Here is a 19,941-nt window from a genome sequence, read left to right as displayed (position 1 = left end):
GCAAACTATACTTGGTTCCCCAACTCTGAATCATTGATGTAAATTGTAATCAACTGTGGTCCCAATATTGATCCCTGAGGCACACCAGCCATTGATTGCCAACCAGAAAAAACCACCAATTTATCCCCAATCTTTGCTTTCTGTTAGCTAACCAATCTTGTATTCATGCTATTACCCATAATGCCATGCACCTTTAGCTCATGCAGCAAACTTTTAGGTGGTACCTTGTCAAATGCATTCTGGAAACCCAGATATGTACAACCCACACTGAGACATCCTCACACCCCCACACCAAGACACATATCTGACACGAGAAACACATCCGTGCCCACACACTGAAATACACAAACATACACATTCTCCGCCTCACACCAACACACACAATGCCCCCACCTACCCACATACATGCGCACACAAACCCCCACACAAAGACAATCACACACCCAGACACTGATGGCACGTCTGGGTGCAATTTTAGACATGGGGTCCTACAATGGAGCCCACCTGATCATAAATGGCTGCATTAGTGGTAGCTGTGGCATTCCAGATCTCCTGGAAACATCGGTCACTTACAGGATCTTCAACCTCAGCCATCTGGTCATCAGTCAGGCCAAGGTGTACTCTGCAGGAGGAGAAAGAAGCATTGAATCGAAAAGCACCAAGAAGCTGAACATACTTCACACAGGTTCTTCAGGTAGAGAGTGATGGGTGTGTGAAATGCACTGCGGGCAGTGATAGTGGAGTCAGATACTTTAGAGACTTTTAAGTGACTCTTGGATAGCCACATGGAGGATAGTAGAATGTAGGCTACGCAGGGTAGATTGATCTTAGTAGGACAATAGATTGGCACAACATCGTGGGCCAAACAGCCGGCACTGCACTGTTCTGTTCTATGTTCTATACTAACCACAGACAGACATCTGCAAAAGTCCCCTCTATCTACTGGTTCCCTACCCAATATGGGTTTCTGGCATACAGACACACCATCAACAGATTTTAGAACTATCTTCCTCATCTTTATAAATATGCAACAAAACACACAGTGTTAAAAGACATCCTCAGGAGTCGCTATTGTTACTCCTGCTTTTTGCAAATTGCTTTGGATCGGTAAATGGCCTGGGACACCATCTTTGGCAAATGAAATGTTCCTTATTAAGGAAGCAGCTGAAGATGTTTGGGCCTAGGACACCAGGCTAAGCTCATAAGGTTCTCATAGTGTCCCTATGCTAAAGATCGGGAAGCCTAGGTTCAGTCTCTCACACTCAAGAGGTATGTAATACCATCTCTGAACTGGTTGATTAGAAAAATAGATTAAATTAAAAAAAAAGATATCTGGAGCTGAAATGATTGACCTCCAACAACCAAACCATCTTGCTCTGTGCCAGGTATGCCTCCAACCAACACTCATCCTATTTTGACTTCTTGCAACTTCAAGGATTTTGACCTGGTGAATATTAGAGAATAGTGAGTAACTCACTCCCTGTTTGCCAAGCCTGATCACCATCTACAAGGCACAAGTCAGGAGTGTGACAGAATACTCTCCAGTTGGCTGATGGGTGTAGCTCCAATAACTTTCAAGGAGCTCAACACCATCCGGGACAAAGCAACCCACTTCATTAACACCACATCCACAAACATTCACTCCCTCCACCATCAACACTCAGCAGCAACCGTAACACCATCTACAAGACACACTTCAGATATTCACCCAGGCTGCTTTGACAGGGCCTTCCAAATCCCTAACCACTTCAGCCAGAAGGAAAAGGTAGTAGACAGATGGAGACAACACCATTTGCAAGTTCCCCTCCAAACCACACACCATCCTGACTCAGAAACATATCGCTGTTTCTTCACTGTTGCTCGGTCAAAATCTTGGAATTCTGTCCCTAATGGCACACGAGCTGCTGTGGTTCAAAAATACAGCTCACTGATACCATCTCCAGGGCAACTAGGGACAGGCAATAAATGCTAACCAAGTGGAGGTTAACAACCGGTTAAAGAGTTACAGGAAAAGTGAAGATGTGTCAACAAACTTACTTAAAACATTGGAGTCGGAGGCGATGGGCAAACTTTCCAGCTTGGTATTCTTCACCATCCATTACAGATGCCTCCATCTCAGTGTCTTCCACAAGAACAGCCATCTCACTGTCCCGTTTCCCCAACATACTGCGGTCATTGATGTTTGCTGAACCTGGTGAGAGATGGCAGGACATCAATGCTCGTCTCTGACGAGGCAAAGATCAATTGGTTGCCAAACCTGTCCCATCGCAGCACTGCGTACAGACACACCATCAAATCCCACTGCTCCATCACCCCTATCCCTTTGTGGGCCAATTTAGAAAAACGACAGGAGAATGTCTCAGTCTAAAAAGGATGATGAGGAGGACATTCTCCTGTTGAGGCCAACATGGATCTTAACATTTACACAGAAATATAGAATACAGAGCACTTCAAGCCTGCTCCTCCATTCAATATAATCGCGGCTGATACATCTAACTCAGTATCCTATTTCCACTTTCCCCCATGTGGCAGATAGATTTTAACCTGAACAATTGTGAGGTGCTGCACTTTGGGTGAACAAATGTTAAGGGAAGTATACAGTTAACGGCAGGAGCTTGAACAGCATTGATATGCAGAGGAGTCTTGTGGTTCAAGTCCATAGCTCCCCAAAAGTGGCCATGCAAGTAGATAGGATGGTAAGGGCGGCTTATGGCATGCTTGCTTTATCGGTCAGGGAATTGAGTACAAGAGTCAGGGTGTCATGCTGCAGTTTTAGAAGACTTTGGTTAAGCCACACTTCACAGGATTCAATCCTGGTCACCACATTATATAAGAAGGATGTGGAGGCTTGGAGAGGGTGCAGAAGACGTTTACCAGGATGCTGTCTGGATTGGAGAGTGTCAGCTTTAAGGAGCAGTTAAAAATACCTGCGTTATATTTCTGGAGAGGGGAGGCCGAGGAGACACTTGATAGAAGTTTGTAAAATTATGAGATGCTTGGGGAGGGTTGACAGTCAGAATCTTTTCCCCAGAGTTGAAATGTCTAATACAAGGGGGCATGCATTTAAGGTTGAGGGGAAAGTTCAAAAGAGATGTGAGGGCCAAATTTTTTTTTAAAACATAGAGTGTGTTAGTGCGATGTTAATGGGATAACATCCCTTTGATTTCTATATTTCTATAAATTAATGTTCTTTATCTGCCTACACATAGGTATGCAGACAGTTCCTTAAAACTTACTGCCCAACTAGAATTAGGTGTAAAACTTTGTAACTCCTTATCTTCCTACACACAGGTATGCAGACACTGCCTTAAGCTTCCTGCCTGAATAGAATTAGAGTTAAACTGTGCAAATCTTAATCTTTCTGCATGGGAGTATGTGGAAACTGTCTCAAATAAGGTTAAGTGAAGAACATTGGTTAAGGTGTGAGACTTCTGAAGTATGTAATTTCCGTCTCTGACGAAGGGGCCAGGGCACTGACTTTTGTTCAAATCAGACACTTCGGCGGCTTGAAATTACATTATGTCACTTCGGCAACTTGAAATTGCCTCCTGTCATTAGCAGTCACTTCGTGAGCGATCGATTCTATATCCTGCTCTCTTTGTTTTCGATGTAGTAATTGTTTTGTATCATGTCATTGTCCAATGTAGTGATTGTTTCATGTATCATGTCATTGTGAGATGTAAAATTGCTTTAGGTATTATGCACTTGGTGAAGTATAAAAAGCGGGGACTGTCCGCTGCTCGGGGAGAATCACTTGCGAGACTCTGCACTCTGTGCTGGGTTGAGTAGTGATTCTCCACAGCTTGTACCTGCTTTGTAATAAAGGATTTGTGTTTTTCTAAACAGGTCAGTGTCTTGTTATTGCATCAAGTCCGTGAGGATCTCTGAAAATGAACCTAACAGTAGGAGTCTGGAACGCACTGCCAGGGGTGGTGGAGGAGGCAAATACGATAGCGGCATTTAGGAGATTTTTAGATAATCACATGAAAATGCAAAGAATGGAGAGCTTACGGACCAAGGCAGACTGATGGGATTAGTTTAATTTGGCACCATGTTAGGCATGACATCATGAGCCGAAGGTCCCCGTTCCTGTGCGGTACAGTTCTATGTTCTATATCGTTTAATCCCTTTAGCCCCATGAACTATATCAAAGTCCTTCTTGATACATTTAATATTTTGGTCTCAAACACTTTCTGTGGCAGAGAATTCCACAAGCCATCACCCTCTGACTGAAAACATTTCTCATCTCAGTCCTAAATGGTCAAGACTTTATCTTTAAACTTTGGTTCTGGATTCCTTGGTCATCTGGAACATCCTTCCTTTGTCTACCCTATGTAATACTGTTAGAGTTTTATTAGAATTTTCTTTGCAATCTCCCCTCATTCTTCTAAACTCCAGTGAATATAGCCCTAAAAGATCCAGTGTCTCCTCATACATCAGTCCTGCATCCCAGGAATCATTCTGATAAACCTTTGTTGCATTCCCTACAGTGCCAGGACATTCTTCCTCAGATAAGGTCATCAAAACTGTACACAATGCTCCAGGTGAGGTCACACCATGGCCAATAGAGTCATACGGAGGCATTGAGTTATACAGCATAGAAAAAGACCCTTTGATCCACCATATCTATGCCAACCAACAAACACCAAACTACACTAATCCCATTTATCTGCACGTGGTCTATAGCCTGTTGTCTCCTGGCATTTTAAGTGCTCATTTAGTTGCTTCTTAAATGTCATGAGACTACCTGTTTCCACTACCCTCTCAGGTAGCATGCCTCATATTTCTACCACCCACTGGGTGAAAAAGTGATTTCTCAAATTCCCTCTATTTTCCCCTCTCCTTAAACTTTTGCCCTCTGTTCTTAGACATGTCTGCCATGGGAAAATTATTCTCAGTTTCTACCCTGTTAATCTTGAACCTAATCCTGCTTTCTCGCCATAACCTTTGATCTCATTTGCCCCAGTGCTATACTGAACCACCTTTTGAATACATTCAATGTTTTGGCGTCAAGGGTAGGCTAGTGGTATTATGGCTGGACTATTAATCCAGAAATGCAGTTGATGTTCTGGGCACCCGGGTTCAAATCCCACCACGGCAGATGGTGGAATTGGAATTCAAAAAAAGAGAGTCTGGAATTAAGAATCTACTGTCACCATGAAATCATTGCCAACTGTCAGAAAAACCCATCTGGTTCACTAATGTCCGCCAGGGTGGAAATCTGCCACCGTCACCTGGTCTGGCCTACATATGATTCCAGACCGGTAGCAATGTGGATTACTCTCAACTGCCCTCTTAAATGGCCTAGCATACCACTCAGTTGTACCAACTGCTACAAAGACTCAAAGAAATTAAACTGGACAGATCACCTGGCATTGACCTAGGCACTGGAAAAGACAATGGCAGAAACAGCCCTGTCAACCATGCACAATCCTCCTCATTAACATCTTGAGGTTAGTGCCAAAATTGGGAGAGCTGTCTCACAGACTAGACAAGCAACAACCTGACATAGTCATACTTAGAATCATACCTTACAGATAACGTCCCAGACACCACCATCACCGGGTATGTCCTGTCTCACCAGCAGAGAGAGATGGCACAGTGGTTACAGTCAGGAGGGAGTTGCTCTAGGAGTCCTCAACATTGACTCCGGACCCCACAAAGTCTCATGGCTTCAAGTTAAACATAGGCAAGGAAACCTCCTGCTGATTACCACATACCATCCTCCCTCAGCTGATGAATCAGTATTCCTCAGGACAAAGCAGCCGCTTGATTGGCACTACATCCACAAACATTCACTCCCTCCACCACTGACGCTCAGTAGCAGCAGTGTGTACTATCTACAAGATGCACTGCAGAAATTCACCAAAGATCCTCAGACAGCACCTTCCAAACCGAAGGACAAGGGCAGCAAATATACGGGAACACTGTCACCTCCAAGTTCCCCTCCAAGTCACTCAGCATCCTGACTTGGAAATATATTGCCGTTACTTCACTGTCACTGGGTTAAAACCCTGGAATTCCCTCCCTAATAACATTGTGGGTCACCCCACAGCAGGAGGACTGCAGTGGTTCAAGAAGGCAGCTCACCATCATGTTCTCAAAGAGCATCTAGGGATGGGTAAAAAAATGCTAGCCAGCCAGTGACACCCACATCCCACAGATCAACAGGAAAAAAAACTACTTCCTGTGGTAATGAATTTCACAGGCTCTCCATTCTTTGAGTGAAGCAATGCTTCCTCATCTCAGTTCTAAATAATCTCCCCTATATCCTCAAATTGTGACCCCACCCACCATCGGAAACATCCTCTCTGCATTTATCCTATCCAGTCCTGTTAAAATTTTAAGTCTCTTTGAGATCCCACCATCATTCGTCTGAGCTCCAGCAAAAACAATCCCAGCCTAATCATTCTCCTCATAGATGTCCCGCCATCCCCAGAATCAGCCTGGTAAACCTTCGCTGCACTCACTCGAAAGCAAGAGCATCCCTCCTCAGAAAAGGAGGAGTCAAAACTGCACACAATATTCCAGGTGTGGTCTCACCAAGGCCCTGTACAACTGCAATAACACATCCCCACTCAGGAAGAAAGTCGAAAGATGTCACAACCCTGGGAAACTATGGGCTTCCTAAGATTCTGAACAATCTCGGGTGCATACACAGCAACACAACACCCAGGTTCAGTCATTTCTTTTATGCTTCCTACCAATTCTGCACAAAAAAAATGTTTAGACCTTGAGCATTTTTTTGAATTCTGCAAGAACCTGGGAAGCCTATAGCTTCCCATTTCACTCACCAAGTCAATTCCTTGTCCAATCATACACGTATGACTAAGCAGTTGGTACAGGGTTTCAGGTTCTTGGATCATTGGGCACAGGTGACCTGTACAAAAGAGACAGGTCGCACCTTAATTGGAGGGGAAGAAATATTGTCACAGGGAGATTTGCTAGTGTTACTTGGGAGGGTATAAATTAGAGCGGCAGGGGGCTGGGAGCAGCAGGTCAGTAAGTGCATGGATTTAGGGGAAAGTAGATGTTAAGACAGTAAGTCAGAAAGAAAGGACTAGCAGAGACAGGTAAATGAACATGATGGGACTGATGGGCTGAAGTGTATGGGTAAGGCAGATATGCTTTCAGCCTGGATCAATACGTGGGATGATGATGTTGTGGCCGTTACAGAGACTTGGTTGAGAAAGGAACAGGACTGACCGCTCAATATTCCAGGGTTTCACTATTTTAGATGAGACAGAGGGGGAGGTAAAAGAGGTGAAGAGTTCCATTACTAATCAGAGAGAAAATCACATCTGCACTCAGAGGACATAATGGAGGGCTCATCCACTGAGGTAATATGGGTAGAGTTCAAAATTAAGCAGGCACATTTACTCCGATAGGATTACACTGCAAACTCCCCAACAGCCACCAAAACATTGAGGAACAAATCTGTAGGCAGATTGTGGAAATATGCAATAACAACAGGATCATCATTTGTGGGTGACTTTAATTTCCCCAAATTGACTGGAATTTCCTTAAAGCAAGAGGCTGAGATAGGGCAGAATTTGTTAGGTGTATCCAAGGGGGTTCCTTGAAACAGTATGTGGATAGTCCAACTAGAGGAGGGGCCATACCAAACCTTGCATTGGCTACCGAGTCTGGCCAGGTGACTAACCTTTCAGCATTTTGGAAACAGTGATCACAACTCCTTACGTTTTAAAGAAGCTATGAATAAGGATAAGTCAGGGCCTTGTGGGAAGGTACTAAATTAGGGGAGGGCAAATTACATTATTATTAGGCAGGAGTTAGGGAGGGTTGAAGGGAGGAGCTGTTATCAGGCAAGTCCACGGTTGACACATACGAGTTGTTTAATGACTAGGGTTCAGAATAAGCAAGTTCCAGAAAGGAGAAGGTCAAAATTTTAAGGTAAGGGACCCTTAGATAATGAGGGAGGTTGTGAATTTAGTCAAAAAAGAAAAAAACATACATCAGTTTTAGGAAGCTAAAATCGGACAAGGCCCGTGTGGAATATCAAGCAGGAGAGAAAGGATGGGTTGTGACATGGCTTTGGCAAGTACAGTTAAAGAGAATCTCAAGGCATTCTATACATAGATTAAAAACAAGGAGGATAACTAGGGAGAGGATAGGATCACTCAAGGATGAAGGAGGGAACTTGTGCTTGGAGGCACAGCATACAAGCGATGAATATTTTGCATCAGTATTCAACCAGGAAGAGGACATAGAGGATAGTTAGGTTAGTGGTGGAGCATGCTAACATGCTAGGGCATTTTGAAATCTAGAAACAAGTGGAGTTGGATCTCTTGAAGAGCATTAATGTGGGTAAGACCCCAGGGCCCGATGGAATCTACACCAGGTTAGTGAGACAGAGATGAAATTACTGAGGCCTTGTCTAAGATCTTAGTTTCCTCACTAAGGTCCCAGAGATTGGCAAGTAGCTAATGTTGTTCCTCTGTTCAAGAAGGGAAATGGACTCATCCAGGATCCTACAGACTGGTGGGTGTCTCATCAGTGGTTGGGAAGCTATTGGAGAGAATTCTTAGGAAGAGGATTTACATGCATTTGCTAAAGCACGGCCTAATTGGGGACAGTCAGCATGGCTTTGTGCAGGGCAGGTCATGTCTTAATAACTTGATTGAATTTTTCGAGGAGGTGATGAAGGCGATCAATGATGGTAGAGCAGTGAAAGGTGACTACATGGATTTTAGTAAGGCTTTCGACAAGGTCCCTCATGGTAGGCTTATCGAGAAGAATAAGATGCATGGGATCCATGGTGACTTGGCCATCTGAATTCAGACTTGGTTTGCCCATAGTAGGCAGGGGGTGGTGACATAAGGGTATCTCCGAGGCTGGAGGTCTGTGAATAGTGATGTTCTGCAGTGATCTGTAGCAAGACCTCTGCTGTTTGTGATATTTATGTACAAAACTTGGATGAAAAATAAGTATGATATATATAAATTACAAAGATCAGTGGCGTTATTCATAGTGTAGAAGGTCGTCAAATGGTACAGCAGGATACTGACTGGTTGCAGATATGGGAAGAAAAATGGCAGATTAAAGTCTAATCTAGGCAAGAGAGTGATGTACTGCACTTTGGGAGATCAAATGTTAAAGTTAAAGAGTATTAGGTTCAGTCCTGGTCACCACATTACAGGAAGGATGCGGACTCTTTGGAGAAGGTACAGAAGAGATTTACCAGGATGTTGCCTGGATTACAGGGTACGAGCTAGAACGAGAGACTAGAAAAAAAAGTCAGGCTGTTTTCTTTGGGGTGACAGAGGCGGAGGGGACAATTGAAAGAAATCTATAAAATTATGAGATGCACAGATAGGATTGACAGTAGGACCATCCCAACCCCCCCATCACAGTTGAAATGTCTAAAGCTCATGGATGTGCATTTAAGCTAAGAGGGGTAGAGTTCAAAGCAGACGTGAGGAGCAAGTTTTTTATCTCCCCCACAGAGACTGATAGGTGACTAACATGCTGCCAGGGGTGGTGGTGGAGACAGATATGATGGGGGTGTTTAAGGGGCTTATAGATAAGCACGTGAATATTCAAGGAATGGCAGGACATGGATCAAGGGCAGGCATGAGGGATTAGTCTAATTTGGCATCCTGCTTGACACAACGTTGTGGACTGAAGGAACAGTTCCTGTGCTATTCTGTTCTACGTTCTAATCAGAGTCAAAGTGTCAACCAATCAGCTCCATGTCGCCTATCATATGAATTGTTGTGATCTTTGAAAATTTGGCACTCATACACTGGTCCTGAAGAGTGCAAAATATGAAGGGTCAGCAGTGTGTGACCCTGTTTGGATACAAAAGTCAACCGAACACACAGGGAGCCAAGCATTCCTTTTCCTGTTTGGTTGGCGTGTTTTCTGCTGTTAGAGGGAGAAGCACATGCCACCCATTCCAGCCTCTTACCTATGATGACTTGCCGATCATCAGCAATCAGCATCTTACTGTGGATGTAAATGAGCTCCGAAACTGGGCTGTTGTTGAGTTCCCCGTGAGTCCGCAGTCCACTAAATGAGATGTAGTTCACCCACTCATCCCCCACTGGAAAAGAAGGAGGAGATAATATCAGGCTCTGCTAACTCAATACATTTCAAGAGCTATGGCCCATTGAAGCTGCCTTCCCACCTTAGGTGCACAGCAAGCTCTCAAGAACAGAAAATGCTATAATTCATTCTATTTTAGTAGTGTTGGTTGAGGTTAAATCGATTAGCCAGGATAGTGGGCCAGAACATCTTTTGTTCTTTTTGCTCCAATCAGTTCCCTGGAACATCAACAGAAAGAAATTTAAGGATTGTTGGATAATAGGCACTTGATTTGCCCATAGGAACAGCAGGAGGCCATTTAGCTCTTCATGCTTCTTCTATCATTCAATCAAATCACGGAAAATCTGCAGCTTAACTCCACCAATCTACCATGGCTCCAACACCCCCTTAATATTCTGACCTCGCAGAAGTCTATCCATTCTGGTTTTGAAATTATCAATTGATGGTCACTCTCAGCTTATTTGTTGAACACTCAGATCTCCCTCTATCTTCGAGGTGTGCAATCTCTCATCATTTAGATAATATGCTTCATTTTATTCTTCCTGCCAAAATGGACAATTTCACATTTTCTCAACAAATACTCTCTCTGCCAGACCTTTACCCAGCCACTTAACCTACCCACGTCTTTTTGTAACCTCCTTGTGACACTTTCCACCAATCATCAGCAAAATTAGTAAACACTCCCTTTCATTCTTCCACCCAAGTCATTTATATAAAACTATAAACAGTTGGGGCCCTAGCACTGATCACCATGACACAACACTTGTTACATATTGCCAACCAGAAAGTGATCCAATTATGCCTGATCACTGTTTCCCTTTAGTGAGGAAATGATCTATCCATGTCCATGTGTTATTCACGAGGCACATGAACTTTCTTTTGCAAAAACCTTTGATGAGGCACCTTATCAAATTCCTTCAAGACATCTAACTACATTATTTTCCCTTTATATATCTGCTATATAACTCCAATTAATTGATCAAACATGATTTCCCTTTCACAAAATCTCTCCAAATGTCTGATTACCTTGAACATTATGAAGTACCTTGCCAGAATGCCTTTCATTATAGCTTGCAACAAATTCCCTGTGACTAATCTCAAGTTAACTGGTCAGCAATTTCCTGCTTTCTGTCTCCATTCCTTTCTGAATCAAATCACATGAGCACTGCTAACTAGCAGCTCCATTGATATAAGATCATGAAATAACCCTGTCTCATAGTGCACTACCAGGTCTGGTATAGCCTGTCCTCTGGTTGGCTCTGGAACGTACTGCTCTAAGAAACAATCCTAAAACCACCCCATGAATCCATAATTAGGGCAATTTGTTGTTCTATGTAGGAGCCTCTTTTGTGGACTGCATAAACATCTGCACAGAGTAGATGGGTCAAATGGCTTGTTGCTGCGCTGTACGTCTCTCTGTGGAAGACCCAAGAGAGTTTCCTATTTTAGCCTTTCTAGTATTCTGCCCAAACTGGCCAGTTTTGCGCTATCTCCCATCTTCAGGCAAGCAGAAAAATGTCCTCTCTAATCAAACGGCCATTGGGTGTCAAGCAAACTGAACATCTACAGGGTCTTCTTAGGTGCAAGAAAATGATTGCAAACTGAACCAAACCTACTACAGCCTCCCTCTATCCTTCTCATCAGGTTATGATACTACTCTTAATCATACATTAATGATGTTGCAAAGAAAGGCATTGTTTAATTAAGTACCTAGAGCACAAAAATAGGAGAGACTGTCAGGACACATGCCACACAGGCAGGCAGCAGCTACTTGGAATTAGAACAGAAGTTGCTGGAAAAGCTCAGCAGGTCTGGCAGCATCTGTGAAGAAAAAGTCAGATTTAGTGTTTTTATTTTTTCTTCACAGATGCTGCCAGGCCTGCTGAGCTTTTCTAGCAACTCCTGTTTTTGTTCCTGACTTACAGGTTCTGCAGTTCTTTCGGTTTTTATTTAGCCATTTGTAATTCTCAATTTTGTCAGTAAATCTGTTTTAGCTCAACATAGCATCTAGTTGCCTACTTCACCAAATGGCTTTAGAGTGGGTCAATAGACAACTATCTGCATCCTTCCTCCATCAGATCAATCACAGTCTTGCATATAACAGGAACAAGAACAGGAAAAAAACAGTGGGATAATTATAATAGCATTTGTAATCAAGAACAGAGTCAAAGAATACTTACTATGTTTTTTTAAACGTTCAACAATGGAATATTCACCTCTGCATATGGACCTGGAGGAGAGAAATTTTGAGAAAGAAAGTTTGTTCATCTCTGGAAGGCAATGGGAGTAAACGGAGATTGCAATTTTCAGTGAGAGTGGAAATATAGAACCTAGAACGTTACACCACAGTACAGGCCCTTCGGCCCATGATGTTGTGCCGACCTGTCATACCGATCTCAAGCCCATCTAACTTACACTATTCCATGCACGTCCATATGCTTGTCCAATGATGACTTAAATGTACTTAAAGTTGGCGAATCTACTACCGTTGCAGGCAAAGCGTTCCATTCCCTTACTACTCTCTGAGTAAAGAAACTACCTCCGACATCTGTCCTGTATCTTTCACCCCTCAATTTAAAGCTATGCCTCCTTGTGCTCGCCGTCGCCATCCTAGGAAAAAGGCTCTCCCTATCCACCCTATCTAACCCTCTGATTATTTTATATGTCTCAAATATGCAGGCTTTTCTCAGTCTGAAGAGATTCTAAAGGCACTCATTTAAGGTTCAGGCCATTTTCTAATCCATGGGACATAGATACACAAAGAATAAAGAAACATTGGGGGATTTTCATGGGGATTATAATGTCCCTTTTTACACAGTCACAGAACAAAGCCGTTGAGGTTAGAGAATCAATTGAAAATTTCAAAATTGAGTGTAATAGGTTGTCATGGGACAAGCTTACTTAGTGATACCATTCAAATTAGTTAATTCATACAATGATATAGCACAGAAGCAAGCCAGTCATTTGAACCTGCTCCAAATTGTTCTGAACAGAAGTCCACCACTCATTTCCCTACATTTTTATTCTCTGCAGGTATTTATCTGACTTCTTTTTAGGGTCTTGTCTGTTGAACTCTCTTCTTGAAAAGGCAATGGAAGCAATCTTTGAACATTCTGAAGGCTGAGCTAGATAGACTCTTGTTACCCGGGTGGGGGGTTATCCAGGCTGGGAGGGAAGGTGAATTAGATCAGTGATGACCTTATTTAGTGCTGGAACAAGCTCAAGGAGATGAATGGCCTCCTCCTGCTTTTGTTGCTTGTATGGTCATAATTTGTATCCATCATACACAGATGATGCATTACAGAGTTATGTTTCCAAACCATTTGCTACATTGATAAAAAAAATTTGCATGCAGCAGACATACAGAATGGCAGAACACGCTTGAGGGAATGAATGGCCTCTTCCTGTTCCTATCTTCTATTTGGATAGATTTCAGGAGTGGCAATGTATCAGCTACAGCACAGGGATAACAGCACTATCTTGGAATTTGTATTATCATAAGTGCCATTAATAGAGTCACTGAGAGCTACAACACAGGGACCCGGTAGCTCAGTGGTTAGCAATACTGTCTCACAGCACTGGGGTCCCGTGTTCAGTTCCACCCTCAGTTACTGTCTGTATGGAGTTTGCACATTCTCCCTGTGTCGGCGTGGGTTTCCTTTGGGTGTTCTGGATTCCTCCCACAGTACAAAGACGCGCAGGTTTGGTGGATTGGCCATGATAATTACTCAGTGCCCAGTGATGTGTAGATTAGGTGTGTTAGCCATGGAAAATGCAGGGTTATGGGGATAGAGTCGGCGGGCGGAGGGGAGGAGAAAGAAAGAAGTCTAGGTAGGATGCTGTTCAGAGGATTGGTATGGACTCAATGGGCTGTTTCCACATTATGGAGATTAGAGGGACCCTCAACCCAGCATATCCATATTGATCAACCATCCTGTTATTCTAAACCAATTTTCCAGAACTTAGCCCATAGCTTTGTATGCATTGAGTGCAAGTGCACTTCTAAATACTTTGGAAATGTTAGGAGGGTTTCTGTCTCCATCACCCTTACAGGCAAGGGGTTCCAGATTCCCATCATCCCCTAGGTGAAAACATTTCCCTCAGGGGCGGCATGGTGGCTCAGTGGTTAGCACTGCAGCCTCACAGCGCCAGGGACCCAGGTTCGATCCCAGCCTCGGATAACTGTCTGTGCGGAGTTTGCACATTTTCCCCATGTCTGTGTGGGTTTCCTCTGGGTGCTCCGGTTTCCTCCCACTGTCCAAAGATGTGCAGGCTAGGTGGATTAGCCATGCTAAATTGCCCGTAGTGTTCAGGGGTGTGTGGGTCATAGGGGGATGGGTGTGGGTGGGATGCTCCAAGGGGCGGTGTGGACTTGTAGGGAATCTTATCTAATCTAATCTCCTCTAAACCTCTTACCATTTAACTTAAATTTAAGCCTCTGGTCATTGACTCTCCTCACACCCCTCAACCAATGGCTACACTTCTTCCTATCAATGCCTCTCAATTTGATATATCGCAATTATGTCCCTTCTCAATCCCCACTGCTCAAAGGAAAACAACTCCAGTCTATCCAATCTCTTTTCATAACTGAAACTCTCCAGCAAAGGCAATGTTCCTCTGCACCTTCTCCAGTGCCCTCACATCCCTCCAACAATATGGATCCCAGAACTGCACAAGCTGTGGTGTACCCAACTGTATATGTTGCTCCATCATAACCTTCCTACTGTATTCAATGCCTCAACTAATAAATGCCTCTGCCTTGATCCATAAGGAGTACCTGTCGAACAGATACAGTAACTGCCAATGGTTAGTCAACGGGACTGAAGTGAGGAGGTTATTGCTACGGTTCTGATTCCGGATTGATACTATTCTAATTCCAGATTGATATCTTTCCCATTTGAATCAAAGCGACTCTGATTCTGGATTAAAACTTTTCCAATTTTGGATTGATGCCACTCCAATTCTGGTCGACACGAGTTACCTGAATGTGAAGTGCAGGATCGTCTGAATGGAATTCCCACCTCCGGTTGATACATCCCCCTGGAAGCCAGGTAACAGTGGAATGACAATGTACACACGGTATGTCCTCTTTGTACTGGAGACATTGGAATAAGAGAAGAATAACAGTAATTCTGAGGGAGGAGGATACTAAATTCAATCACACTCCACTATCACAAGATTAGCACGGGTCCGTGAGCCCTCCCTACCTGAATGGTTCTGTAGATAATGGGGTTTCAGTATCCATTGAATACTGAATTCCAAGCCAGGATGGCAAGTGTGGGTGGATGCGGGATATGGTGCTGCCCTTGTCCTTCAAGATGGCAGTGTCCATGGGTTTGGAAAATGTTGTCTAAGGAGTCGTGATGAATTTCTGCAGTGCATCTTGTAGATGTGACACAATGCTGCTACTGGGCATTTATCATGGAGACAGTGGATGCGGTGTCAAACAAGCAGGCTGCCTTGTCCTGGATGGTATTGAGCTTCTTCAGTGTGGTTGGAGCTGCATGGAGCTGCAAGTAGGGAGTACTCCAGCACACTCCTTATGCCGCAAGTGCTCAGTCTTTGGGATTCAGGACTTGAATTACTTGCCACAGTATTCTCACCCTCTGACCTCCAACTGTTGTGAGCAAATGTTTTCTTGTATTAATCCAGGAAAAAAAGCAGTAAATTACAAGAAAGGGAAGCTTTATACTCCACATTCTTGAGAGAGGATTAAGGGGGAAACTTCACTCATGGTTATAACGAGACTTAGCAAGGCTAACGAGGTTTAGCCAAAGAGCCATATTTTCACAAGTATTATGAGCACACAAGCGAAGAATCTGCCTGATACACCTGATGAGCACACAGTTAGAGAATGAACTTGGCTACTTTAATGCCAATCATGGAGTGATAGGAGTCAGGCCATGCTCACGAAGCTGGAATTGGAGGGTACAGAGATCTCAAACGTTTCTAGGGGTTGGAAGAGGTTCCAGAAATAGAGAGAGAGTTGGGGTGTAGGGACTGTGGGAAATTCTAGTGATATGGATTTGGGGCATAGTGACTGAAGGAGGTTACAGAGATAGGAATTTGGTTAGAGGCTAGAAAGTGTTGATAACATCAAACCCAATATTTAGAAAGTTGCAGCTTCTCTGCTCAGTGAGTTCTAATGCTGAATGGCTGGTTTGAGATACAGCGTGACCCAAAAGTGTGGGTGCAATGTGTACACCAGTTGAGGTTACCATAAAGGACTCTCCTCAAACTCTCTCCTTGCCTGAGGTACAGTGACCCTCAAGGTTAAAACCCCGCCAGTTGTCTTTCTCAAATGAGAGAACAATCTTGTCGTCCTCAGGGTCAGTGAGGGCTTTACCTAATACATGATTTCTGAGGGAAATTGTACTGAATGTTGGAATAACACATGGGAGTGAGACTCTGCATTTTCAGATTGTAACTCACCTGTGGGCTTTGAGGATTCGTTCAACGATAACATCTCCAATCTGATTATAGACACTGCGATCATCAGCACAGGTGATGAAAAACTGATTCTAGAATCAAAAAGACGTAGCTAGAGGTTAAACAAATAGAGTGTATAAACAGACTTTCACCAAGCAGTTTGTGGGATGTGGAATACAAACACCCCATTTCCAATTCTTTTTATAAAAAGTTATTTATTCTTAGAATCTCAAAGTATGGACGTTGGTGGTCAGGCCAGCCTTCATTGTCCATCCCTAATTACCCTTGAAAAAGTTGGTGGTGAGTTATTTTCTCGAACTGCTGCAGTCCATGTGTTTTAGGGAAACTCTTGATGCCATTAGGCAGTGAGTTCCAGAATTTTGATCAGTGACACTGAGGAAATAGTGATATAGAGACATAGAAAGTTATACAGTAAAACAGCATGGAAACAGGCTCTTTGGCTTAAACTGGTCCATGCTGACTGTTGTGCCCTCCGTTAGCTAACTCCTACCCACATTTGATCCATATCCCTCTAAACCCTCCCATCCATGTACCTATCCAAATTTTTTTAAAATACAGCTATTATACCTGCCTCAAACACTTTCTCTGGTAGCCCATTCCAAATACGCACCACTCTCTGCACGAACAAGTAGCTCCTCAGGCCCTTCTTAAATCTTTCCCTTCTCACCTTAAGCATATTTCCTTACTTTTCAAATTTCCATCCCTGGGAAAAAGACATTCATCCTATCCATGCCCCACGTGATTTTATACACCTCATAAGGTCAACCCTCATTCTCCAATGTTCTAAGAAATAAAGTCCTATGCTGGCCAACATCTCCTTCGAACTCAGGCCTACTGGCAACATCCTTGCAAATCCTTTGTACACTTTCCAGTTTAACTATCTCTTTCCTATAACAGGGTGACCAAAACTGTGCACAATACCCCAAGTGCGGCCTCACCAATTACTTTATACAACTGTATCATAACATTCCAACTCCTATACTCAGGGCCTTGACCGATGAAGGTCAGCATGCTGAATGCCTTCTTCACCACCCCGTCTACCTACCAAGTCAGGATGATGCTTGTTCTCTGCAACTGTAATATTGTATTCTTCACTCTATTCTATTACCTTATGTACTTTGTATGCACCGTAAACAAAACAAAACTTTTCACTATACCTACGTACATGTGATAATAATAAATCAAATCAAATGGGTCACTTGGAAGGGACCTTGAAGGTGGTGGTGTTCCCACGGCTCTGCTGCCCATGTCCTTCTAGATGGTAGTGGTTGTAGGTTTGGAAGGTGCTGTCTGAGAAGTCGGGATAAATTTCTGCAGTGCATCATGGAGATTATGGTACATACAGCTGTTACTGAGCATCACTGGTGGAGGGAATGGGCTACTTTGTCTTGAATGGTTTCAAGCTGCTTGAAAGTTGTTGCAGCTGCACCAATCCAGGAAAGTGAGGAGGATTCCATCACATTCCTGACTCGTGTATTGTAGCTGGTGGGGAGGCTTTGGGGAGGTGACTGACTCATTGTAAAATTGTATGGATGGGAGAAAGATAGACAGCTGTTGGGCTGAATGGCTTACTTCTGTCTTTTTAAAAAAGAACTTTCTTTTTTAAAATGGGATGTGGGCATTAGTGGCAAGGCCAGCACGTTATCACTCCCCAACTGCCCTTGAATCAAGTGGATCACTCATCATTTCAGAGGTCAAAGGTCATCCACACTGCTGACAGTCTGTGGCTCTGCAGGGTTCTTTTCTATTCATTTGTGGGATGTGGGCGTCACTGGCTGGCCAGCATTTCTTGCCCATCGAGAAGGCGGTGGTGAGCTGCCTTCTTGAACCACTGCAGTCCACCTGCTGTGGTTTGACCCACAATACTGTTAGAGAGGGAATTCCACGATTTTGACCCAGCAACAGTGAAGGAACGGCAATATAGTTCCAAGTCAGGATGGTGAGTGACTCGGAGGGGAACGTGGAGGTGGTGGTGTTCTCATATATCTGCTGCCCTTGTGATTCTAGATGAAAGGTGCTGTCTGAGGATCTTTGGTGAATTTCTGCGTGCATCTTGTAGATAGTGCGTACTGCTGCTACTGAGTGTCGGTGGTGGATGGACTGGATGCTTCTATGACACAATCACCAGTTGAAGACATGAATGAGGTGAATGAGCACTTGCTCCAAGTTGGTTTTACCTCAATGTATATGAAATGCTGACTATCACGAATCACATGCAAGTACGCATTGTAGATGGAGTTTTCACTGGAACCCGCAGACCAACGTTCCACTGACCGGAGAATCTGAAAAAGGAAGTGTTCGCAATAAAAATTTCAATATTTACTAACCTTTTCTGCTAGGAGCCCATCATTCACAATCTAAAAATAATTGTGAATCCTTTAATACCTGGTTGGGGGGCCTGTCAACATTCATAGGAGCTATTCACAAACCCCATCTGTGAATTGGATTGGACAGTCAGCAGTCCCAGTCCCAAAGTGAATGTATTGATGGAATTGGGCCCCTATAGCCCCTTGAACCTTTGGCAATTCCAACCATGCCAGGCTTTCTTCTGCATCTCTTAATCACCTTACCCAGTTACAATCTGTCAGCAGGGTCAACATTTCAAACTGAGCCACAGTCAGGAATTGGGATGGAGCGTGGGTGGATCAGAGAAAGATATCCAGATTCCCACTCACCTCTCTGTGTGAAAGGGTGCTCCTGACATCAACCGTGAAAGATCTGCCTCAGATTTTCAGTCTGTGCCCCCTTGTCCTGGAAATCTACACCCCCACCACAGAAAACAGTTTCTCTCTCTGTTTCTGTTTAATCAAGGCCTCATTTGATGGATTTAAAAGACCTCTGGGGCGTTATTAATTCTCTTCAGTGCCCTGGACTAATACACAGCCCTCAAATCAGTTTCACAAGAACAGAGTATTTGTTCAAAATGTGAAACAGAAATTGCAGGAGAAATTCAGCTAGTTTGGCAGCATATAAAGAGAGAAAACAGTCAATGCTTCAAATCCAATGATACTTAGTCAACACTTTATTGGTTATTGCTGGATGTGGGATTATGCTTTGCTGAAAACAGGCTTCCATGTTTCTATTTTAATATAAAAACAGGAGTGGCCATTCAGGCCCTTCAGCCTGTTCCAACATTCAACCAAATCATGGCTGATGTATGACCTAATTCCATATCCCAGCCTTTAGCCTGTTGCCTTACTACAGTGACAGTACTACAAGAGCCCTGAGGAGCCTTCACGCACTTTCAGTCATTGGCTATGGTGGCAATGATGAATAAAGCAAGTTTCTCCATTTTGCCTTTCTTTTTCTCTTCTGAAGTCTCTCAATCTTGAGCAACATCCCATTTTCTAATTAGAATCATTGAACTTTACAGCACAGAAAGAAGCCATTTGACCCATCATGTCTGTACTGACTTCTGAAAGA

The 19,941-nt window shown here is 43.5% G+C and overlaps 1 protein-coding gene across 4 annotated transcripts in view; it reads right to left on the bottom strand.

Annotated features, from left to right (window-relative positions):
- Positions 1 to 19,941, bottom strand: part of pld2 (phospholipase D2) — a 108,220-nt gene that overhangs the window by 8,201 nt on the left and 80,078 nt on the right. For 3 of the 4 annotated variants that reach the window (XM_048524177.2, XM_048524178.2, XM_048524180.2), the window contains exons 18-24: positions 18,696 to 18,800; positions 16,501 to 16,589; positions 15,050 to 15,163; positions 12,249 to 12,298; positions 9,932 to 10,066; positions 2,038 to 2,191; positions 505 to 622 (exon numbers count right to left, since the gene is read on the bottom strand). In XM_048524177.2, coding sequence (XP_048380134.1) covers positions 505 to 622; positions 2,038 to 2,191; positions 9,932 to 10,066; positions 12,249 to 12,298; positions 15,050 to 15,163; positions 16,501 to 16,589; positions 18,696 to 18,800 — 765 coding nt within the window. Of the gene's footprint in view, positions 1 to 504; positions 623 to 2,037; positions 2,192 to 6,794; positions 6,881 to 9,931; positions 10,067 to 12,248; positions 12,299 to 15,049; positions 15,164 to 16,500; positions 16,590 to 18,695; positions 18,801 to 19,941 lie in introns of those variants that run through there. The other variant, XR_007246761.2, reaches the window with a different exon arrangement.

Source organism: Stegostoma tigrinum, chromosome 45 (genome assembly GCF_030684315.1).
Source record: "Stegostoma tigrinum isolate sSteTig4 chromosome 45, sSteTig4.hap1, whole genome shotgun sequence".
NCBI classification, from domain to species: Eukaryota; Metazoa; Chordata; class Chondrichthyes; order Orectolobiformes; family Stegostomatidae; genus Stegostoma; species Stegostoma tigrinum.
This window is presented reverse-complemented; position numbering and strand designations above follow the sequence as displayed.